The following is a 9,468-nucleotide window of genomic DNA, read 5'->3' as shown; positions in this document are numbered from 1 at the left end:
CATTCACATTTATGCATTAGATATGGGTTCTCTGTGTAGCTCAGACATTTCCTCCAACTCCAAATTCTCTTCCCTCAGCTTTCCTGGCAAATGAAAATACAGGCATGCGCCATTATGTTCAAGTTATGTTGGCTGTTGTTAATATTTATGTTAGGAAAATAAAATAATCTCTGCTTTACATACAATCTACTTGGAATCATTTTTTTTTTTTTAAGTTAAGTCAGGGTGAGGGTTGTGTGCAGGACTCGCAGGCTAACAAGCAAATGCAATTCCTCCGGCTAACGCCAAGGGGCTCCCTCTCCTTCCCTCGGTCTCTGGAGCTCCTGGAGTTCTTTCCATCTGCACAAAGAGCCCGGCCTCCTCCCGGGTGACATCACAAAGGGTCGTTCTCCGCCCCTTCGGCGCCACCACGTGTGTCCCCGAGCTGAGTGTCCATCCGACTCAGTCCCTCGCCGGCCGGTCTGGGCAGCGGAGGAGGCGAGTGGTTGGTGGTGGCTGGAAGCTTCGCTATGGGAAGTCGCTCTTTAGCACTGTCGCGGCTCGCCCTGCTCCCTGGTTCTCGGCAGCCACTGTCGCTGGAGAGTACCGGGAGGCGTGGGTTGCAAGCGCGCCTGCTTCTCCCTGCCCGGGTGCCAGAGCCCCTGGGCAGGTGCTGAGCGCCTTTCCGAACCTCCCTGCTGCCTCCTCTTCCGCCTGGCCGCCTGGTTGCTGCAGTGCACATGGGCTGCTGGAGGTAGATGGGCTCACCGCCCGTGGGGCGGCGGTGGATGCGGCGCTGGGCAGTAACAGCCACCGATTCCAGCTGCCGTGGGGCCGAGCGCCCTGGGTGCCGCTGTGAGTCCCAGGCTCAGCCATGGGGACCTCGGCAAGCAACATCACCGCCCTCGCCTCTTGCAGCTGCATCGCCCGCAAAGTCGGAGCCACGATGGTCGCCGGCTCTCTTCTCCTGGTGAGCGATCGGAGGGGACCCTAGAGTGGCCGCTGTGTTCGAGCCTGTGTCCGGGAGCCGGGCGGGTCCTCGGGCCCGTAGTGAGGGAGGCGTGCGTTGGGACCAGCCGGTTGGAAGGGTTGGTTACAAGGCAATAGCCAGACGGAGGAGGACTCCTACTAGATCATCTTTTTTGTGGGGTGAGCTGAGACTAGGGAGTGTTAAAGAATTATTTTTCTTGCAATCTGGCTGCTTGGAGGAGGCGCGAGAGGTGGCCGCCCCGTCGTCCTGCGCATCTCAGGGCTTTTGCCCCCGACTCGGCCTATCTCACACCCCAACACCCAGCCTCACCCCAATATTATTCGCCGCCAGACCCTTGGCGCCGCGTGAGGCCCGAGTAGTCCTGTCAGTTGCCAGCTACCAGTTGTGGCCGCTGCTTTGTCGCTACTGCAATGTCATGTCCGGATGCTACCGCAGTAGAGACAGCGGGACCGTGCGCTCCGGACGCGAGCAACTGCTGCATGCTTCCGCGCGCGAGGCATTCCGGAGTAGGGTGCAGGCCACCCTGTGCTTCAGCTTCCTTGCTTCTCTCCTCCCTCTTGGCTCAGATGGGTCCTGATTTCTGCACGCCAAAAGAAGAAGAAGAAGGGGCGGGAGGAGAAGAAGGACCCAGAGACCCAGGCGCCTCTAAAGCACCGGCTTGGAGCCAACCGGCGCTGTGGCTCTCAGTAGAGGGGGGATGGGAAAGAGCTACATAAAGGAGGATTAATTTTCTCCATCCTTTTCTTATATCTCCTTGTCTGTGTTTAGACATGTCACCACGCAAGATGATGCAGGCTCTCTCAGTACCCAAATCTGGGGCGTGCCCCGATCGCAATCCTCCATCACTTTATCTGATCAAAGCCTGACATCATCCCTTATCCAAAACTTAGCCCCAGCTGGCCCTTTATTTCCAATATTGGGGCCAAGTGGGGAATTAGGTGGAAGAAAATTTGAATTCAAACCCTTGAGACGCCATAAACCAGCCATATCTTTTATCCCTGCAGGGAGGATGAAGATCGTTAACTAAAAACTAAACAAAAACAAAAAAGTGCTTGTTTTCCTGGTTGGGCTGTGTAAGGGAAGGCAGGCCTCTTGTCTCCTTCCCCTAAAGGGCTTACTGCCTGGCCAGCCAAGATCTACTGCTTCCATCTCAAGGCATTACAGTTGCTATGGCCTGGGAATTCATTCTACAGACACTCTGGTTCCTCTCTATGTTTAGGGGAGAGAGAGAGAGAGAGAGAGAGAGAGAGAGAGAGAGAGAGAGAGAGTGAGTTTGTTGTTCTTAGCATTTATGAGGTAAATCTCAGTGTCCCCTGGGAGACTCCTTTCTGTCCTTTTATAACAATGGCAAAGTCTATGTCCTTTAAACAAGTGTGGATAGTAAACAACCAGAGAGTCCTTGGGACAGTGGACTTGAATTGACAGTCTCAGATTGAGAGAGTTGATGGCGCACTGATCCTAATGATCAGAGTTAGGTCCCTTGCCAACTTCCTTCTAAACACCTTAGACCAGCATAGGCTGCTGTGTGCCCCCGCCCGGCACAAATACAATTCTTGTAGATCAGTCCACTCGCACATCCAGTCTGAAGTTACTGCTCAATGTATAGTCGTTTGGATTATTATTTTTTATATCTTTTAGCATGAAATAGGTACTTGAAGTTCTCAGTATAGTGAAAACGAATGTTTTAACTAACCAAGAAAGGGCCCAGCTCCTTTTATTAAACGATCAAACTCAACATACCCACACATTGCACCCAGATTTACAACTGATGACCTGACAGCGTAAGCTTGACAGTTAAATGAAGTTTATGAAGGGTTTTTAGAGACAATCTCAAGGTGATGACTCTTGATCTTGATCAAGGGTCTCTTGACCTCCTGGTAACTACGGCAAAAAGGCTTCATTTAAATTGATGGAATAGTAGAAAGGGGAGCCAATCATCCTGAAGTGTGAGGATACGCCAGGAACCCTTGGGAGCTCTGTGAGGACCTTCTCCCCCACCCCCACTTTAACAGTCCAGTCATCAGGACGGGCTCTGTTTTTTGTGTACAATAGTGATCTGGTGACTTTGTTCTCAGGAGAATTTGCCCCATTAGCAATCTTGGCTGCATTAATGGCAGACACCAGGTAGGGTAGCTCAAGTAAATATGGTGTGGGGTACTTAGAAGAATAATAGGGGATACAGGAAGCTAATACTGTGCCTATACAGTGTCCTTAGATAACAATGCCAGTCTCACTGTGGCTTTCAATGACCCTTCTCCCAGTTTTTCGTAGAAGTCTTTGTTATTTTTATTTTTGTGGCTCTTTTTCTTTTATTAGCATGATGAACTAGCTACACAAAAGCTTACTATAGGCTCTGATATGTATAAATATTGTATGAACTTATTGAGAGAGCAGCAAGGTAGTTTACACAGAGTATTTCACCATCCCTGTCAAGCAGGTGTCCCCTCCATTCTGCGGGTAAGAAAATAGTCTCCAATAGTCTTCCTGGTCTGTTGTAGTATGTGGTGACTCTGGGTTGGAACTCCTTGGGTCCCACACTCTCTCATCCGGGTACCATACTGTCCGTTTCACAACATCAAGTTGCTTGGTGGATGTAAGGACGGAGAAGGATCGCTGGCGGAGAGTTGAGGCGTTGGCTTGATTAATTGGAGAATATAAGTGAGACATACACAAGGACCTTTGGAATGAGTCGTTCTCGCTGCTTGCATTTCTGTTGCTGATGGATTGTTGTGACCATATCAAGTTTGGAAGTTACTCACAAACTGAAACACAGCGTACACGTTCCAGGCCAAAGTTCTGTAAATGAGACATTTAGATTTGCAGTGGTTTAGGGATTGTCCTAGAAAGACTTGCTTACTGCAACGTTGGATGCAGTTGGAGGTGACTCTTGCCTTTAGGGAGCTTGTTTTGACTATTCAGAGAGACTGATTGCAAGGGCCGGTCAAGAGAGAAAAGCAACCTTCTTGGTAAAGACACTGGATTTGAAGCTTTGGAAACCACTATTATCCACAGACTGAGAATTCCTGCACGAAAGGCACAGGGAACATAGAAGAAGGAGTGGAAATATTCTAAAAGCCAGAGGAACAGAAGTCTGCTGTAAGATTGTGTCTCCTGAATATGTCAGGGAAACTTCACACATGAAGTCTCAACAACATGGCTGCTAAGCAGGACCTGAACAGAGATAACACCAGTAGATGGGTTAACACAGAAGAGGCAACCTCAGCCTCAGCCCTAGACAAAAAATTAGAAACGTGGGGAAACTAAGGGATATATATATGTGTGTGTGTGTGTGTGTGAATAATATGTACACAAAACACACACATATATACAAATATGTATTACACACACACACACACGCACACTCATATGTAATCTATGTAACAGCAATTGAAAGTGACGCCATGAATTTGAGTTGTGCAAGGTTGCTACATGAGAGAGAGGTTGGAGAGAGGAAAGGGAAGGGGAAAAGAATTGCAGACACAGGGGACATTTACTTAGTAGGTTGTCTAGCTGTTTGGCCAGTCCTTTCCTAGGCAGCTGGCATTTCACCATTTCTGGTCCCCTAAAGAAAGACATTATTTCTTATTATTTTTTTTCTTTTGCTGGTGGGAAATAGTCGGCCACATCATCAGACTATCTGCCTGGAGAGTCCCAAGTGTTATTGTTGGCCACTGCTACTGAGTTCTACCTTCTGACTGTCACCTACCACAACACATGGCTATCTGCCTAGGCAGGGGTGTTCGTGTGAGGTCATCTGAGGTGGGGTGGGGTGCTCAAGTCCAAGGCTTGGTGACAAATTCAATTAGAACATGAAATCAGAGCTGGCATATGCACAGAGGGCTTTCTCCCTTTGTATACTTTAATGTAGCATCTTAGACTGTGGAAGCTGGGAGGGAATCTAAGCCGTTACTGATCTAACACCCCACGCAGTTTGGCTGAGGGAAAAACCAGCCTACACTGAGGAAGTGACTATTTTTCATTTTACCAAGTCTACATGGTGCAGAGGCGGCATCCTAGGCAGTGGAAGCCCAGTGATGAAGTGGGATTAGAACCTTGGCATGAAGCTAGTTTCTATGGGTATAAAACATGTGGCAGCTGTCAATGGATCAATGGATGAGCACGCTAGACCCCAAGAGAGACACAGATGTGGTGTTCATATCTTCAAACTATGAAATCTGTCAGAGGAGGGAAACACTTCTGTTTTACAAAACTTTCCAATCTTGGAATAATGCATCTTAGTTGACTTATGGGAAATTGTGTAATGAGGAAGTACAAGCAACCCAGAGTGTCTACTGCAATAAACAACTTCTGATTTTACCCCATAAGTTATCCCCACAAAGTGTAGGATAGGGTCAGGCTTTCTCATTTGGACTAATGGTATATGTCCGGCTCTCAGGTCCAGTCACAGACAGACAGACAGACAGACAGAGCCTCCAGCACAATTAAGAAATTAAGCTGAATCTCCAAGAAAACTATTTTTTCAAATAAGATGTATACTTAGTATGAAAGAAAAAAGCTTCTGTAATTACATAGACACAGGTCCACTGACTATACATTTGGACAATGTCTATCAATTAGGTAAAGCAAGCATAGTAAATGCCATATTTTGGGGGTAGTTTGCTGCAGCCTTCCCCAGTATTCAGGGGTTTGGCTTCTGGGCTGGGTCTGGTGAGTAGCTGGTATCTTCTCTTCATTGGAGGCTGGAATTTAGGGACATCACACCTTGACTTTGCACTTGACACAGTATTGAGGTGAAGCAAAGCTTCTTTGGAAGCTTGTTAGAAAAGCTGCAAATTGGCTTTGTGCTTACTCAACCAGTATATAAACCATAATTGGCTTATGTGAAGTTCACTATTATTATTATTTTTTCTTTTGGTAACGGGAAACAGTGAGATGCATCATCAGACTATTCAAGGGCCAGGATGAATTGAGTGACTTTTCCCTGCGTAAACAGCTCTGCCTATTTTCCAGAAAGCACTAATACTCTGTTGGCTTGCTTCCCCCCTGCACAGGCCTGGCAAATTGCGGTAACGCCAGGTCACCACCAGCAACTTCTTGGCAAACTCAGGTGCTTCTCTCCTGTGACTAGAAGAACCCAGATTAACTCATAGCTTTGGTGGGTGTCCGGTGGTCATTTGGAGTTGAATCCATTTGGCATATGAGATGGCAGACATTTTGAACAGATAGAATGACAACTGAGGACATTAGCAGGAGCAGCCTGGTCCACTGAGTGTCAGCAGGAGGCTGGACTTCGTTGCTTCTTCATTAGAGGCCACTGAACTTGTGTTCTTTAGGAATAGGGATGAGAGAGCGTGGATAAACACTGGTTTTCCCCAGTGTTTATATTTGTCAAATACCTAAAAATCAACAGGATCTTAAATTGGCTTGAAGGTTGCCACCTGGTTGGACAATGTTATTAACCTAGAGGAGGCTGGCAGATGTCCAGAAATATGGGTTGGGCCTCTGCCTATGGAGAGAGGTTTTGATGACCATGCTGCTGACTGAAGGCAGATGCCCAATCCACATCCATGAAGAGTGCCGAAGTTGGGGTCCTGTGTGTCCTGGTTGGAGACAGTATGTGTGTAGCGTTCGGAAAGTTGTGCTCGGTGGGCTCTCAGAAAGGTGTGGGATGCAGCAGGAGCTGGGTAAGCTAGCAGGATGCTACTCCATGTCCTTTCATCCTCTCTTCAGAATAATTGCAGACTGTGCATGCCACATCCCTGGTCTAAGGCAAATAAAAAGAATGGAGAAGCACAGGGCTATCCAAATCAGAACAAGACTAGTCTAGATATGCGATATGTCTATATAATTTTCCCTTTGTTCTTCTGCAACCAGGACTACAGTGGTGGCTCTGTTGCTTGGCACCATTTGAAAACTCTGGAGGGAAAAGGAACACAGGCTTATGGAGTTAGGCGAGGACAGGGAGGGTGGCCATGTGCCCTGGACTCAAGAGAGCAACTGTAAAGTCAGTAGAGCTCCTATGCTCATGGCCTTTGGAGGAGTGCCAAGCAAATGGCTGGTAACCATGTATACTGGGATGTTATTTAATTTATATATTATATAGAGTATTATGTAGTATACTCATTTATATATTATATAAATGGTCCTCATTTATTGAGTATTTACTACTGCATCTAATATTGTCTGTAAAGCATTACAGTATACAAGTCCCGGAGGTCACAGCTTTAGTCCCATTGTATAGATTTCAGAATAAGGTTCGAGGAAGTTTTGACTCTTCTGCCCATTATTAAGTTCTGAATAGAGGAATGAAATCTAGCTCACTGGGTACGGGATGGTTCACTTCAATTTCCCATACCTTTGTTTCCTCTAAAAGGGATTGGTTTTACCCAAGACTTGAACATGCTTGTTTTATTTTCTGAGTTTCACGGTGGTGCCTGGATGGTTTGCCAAAACTGGCGCGAGCATGGTGTGTGGGAGTTGAAAGGCGAGGGCATGGAGACATGGGCAAGCATTTTCCTATGGTGTGACTCTGACGGACCATGGTGCCACGGTTGAGATGGAAAGACACTCCAGCAAATCGAAATGTTATAAATAGGGAATGGGCGTGTTGCTCTCCTGCAGCCCTGGGTCACTTTGAAAAATATTTGCTTAATGAGTAATACTGTGGTGTGGGTTCCACTTTGCTGGGTAGTTAGTTTCTGTGTCCTTATTCTGAGCACCTGAGGACCTGCTAGGGTCTTCCTTGCTGCCAGCCTGACTATTTGTTTGGGATAAGTTAATAGCTCGCACCAGCTATGACTAGCATTTGTTCACTTTTTATTCCAGTTCTCTGGGAAGTGGATTTAATTCCATGATTTGAGTGGTTCGTACTATGAATATAATGGATAGGTTGCCACAGTTACTGGAGGGACCTTCATAAGCAAGCTGTTAGAGGAAAAAAAATGAGAGCTTCATACATGCAAATGATATATTTCAATCAAATCCACAGCCCTCCACTCCCCCCCACTTTCAACTTCTCCCAACCCCCTCCTCAACCCTTATCTCCCCATTTCATGTGCTCTTTCTCTAAACCCACTAAGGTCATGCCCCTGTAGGTACATGAGTGTAGGACTATCTACTGGGCCATGGACAGCCTTTCAGGAGTCCCATTCCCAAAGAAAATGGAGTCTCCCTTCCCAAACAGCCATCAATTCCCAATAGCGCCTCAGCTAAGGTGAAACTTCGTGGCTTCCTCTCCTGCTCACGTATGCTTTTGGTTGGCTTGTTCTTGTGTAGGTCTTGTGTATGCAGTTCCAACCAGTAGGAGTTCATGTGTGCAGAGGGCAGGCATTTCTAGCAAATACTGTTTCACTATAGTCATACGATCCTTTGGATCTTAAAAGTGTTGTCCTCCCCTCTTCCGTGAGATACCTGAACCTGGTGGGGAGGGGCTGTGATACAGCTGTCCTGTTGGGTGCTGAGCACGTACAATATTCTGTTCTCTGTCTATTGACCAGGCATAGGTCTCTTTATTGACCCCCATCTACATTGTTGGAAGAGCAGGGAGCTAGCTAATTAAATGAGCTTTGAGATCTGTTGAAATACCTGTCTGTCACCTTAGCAGACCAGAGAAAGACAAAACTTGGACAGCAATGACTTGATTATTAGTCCCAGAAAAGAGATCGGAATCCCGGTCTTCCAAGAACTGTTGTGACAAGACCACCGTCTGATTTCACTGAAAACTTGGTTTAGCTCTGCTAGGCAACAGATCAGAGAGGCAGGAGGGTACGAGGCAAGAAAACTTACAGGCAAAGGTGACAGGTTTCCAGAACAGCTCAACTAGTGTGTTTGTGCTGATTTTTGTCCCACTTTTGTTTCTGTAGTTATTTCTCTTTCTCCTACAGGGGTATATTTGTGTTCTTCATCAACTTACTAAAGCATAAGGACTATCTATTAAGTAACAGGCATGGTTAGGGTGTGGGTCTATAGAAGTGACAGGTTATCTATGGCCTCTCTTTGGAGTTCACAGAAAAGGTGATGTTTCCTGGTAATCACCATGAAGCAGAAGGGAGTGGATTTCAGCGGAAGGGAACGGTATGCGGGATAGACCCAGTATAGGACAGACTCTGTGTCCTGATCTCTGATTACTATGGCTGGGGAGAGGCAGTGAGATTGTGTGTTGTGTGGAACCCTTAAAGGTATGAAGACATCATTCAGTGCAGGAGAAAGAAGAGGGTAATAACATGGCCTGATGCATTAAAAAAAAAAACAAAACAAACACAACACCATGTATTCATTTGGGGGTGGAGGGCAGGTGGCCTCAGAGGTCATCACATCTCCACCAGAATCAAGTTCCTAGCAGTCTTGAGACACTAATATGGATTCTGGGAACCAAATTCCAGTCCTCTGTAGGAGCAGCAAGTGCTTAACCACTGAGCTTCACTCCCACCTGCAAAAATTAAAAAAAAAAAAAGGTTTTAATTACTCCTTAGAGAATTTCATTTAGTATATTTTGATTTTATTGCTCCCTCCTGAAGCCCCTTCCAGATTCCCCCTTC

General features: G+C 46.6%; 1 protein-coding gene across 2 annotated transcripts in view; it reads left to right on the top strand.

Annotated features, from left to right (window-relative positions):
• The first annotated feature begins 539 nt into the window (after positions 1-539).
• The window catches only part of Tnfrsf21 (TNF receptor superfamily member 21), a 67,583-nt gene continuing 58,654 nt past the window's right edge, over positions 540-9,468 (top strand). The window contains exon 1 of one of the 2 annotated variants that reach the window (XM_028766631.1): positions 540-949. In XM_028766631.1, the coding sequence (XP_028622464.1) occupies positions 854-949 (96 nt within the window). In that variant the 5' untranslated portion in view covers positions 540-853. The remainder of the gene's footprint in view (positions 950-9,468) is intronic. The other variant, XM_028766630.1, reaches the window with a different exon arrangement.

Source organism: Grammomys surdaster, unplaced genomic scaffold (genome assembly GCF_004785775.1).
Source record: "Grammomys surdaster isolate TR1022 unplaced genomic scaffold, NIH_TR_1.0 169, whole genome shotgun sequence".
Classification (NCBI taxonomy): domain Eukaryota; kingdom Metazoa; phylum Chordata; class Mammalia; order Rodentia; family Muridae; genus Grammomys; species Grammomys surdaster.
The sequence above is the reverse complement of the archived record's forward strand: the minus strand, read 5'-3'. Positions and strand labels throughout refer to the sequence as shown.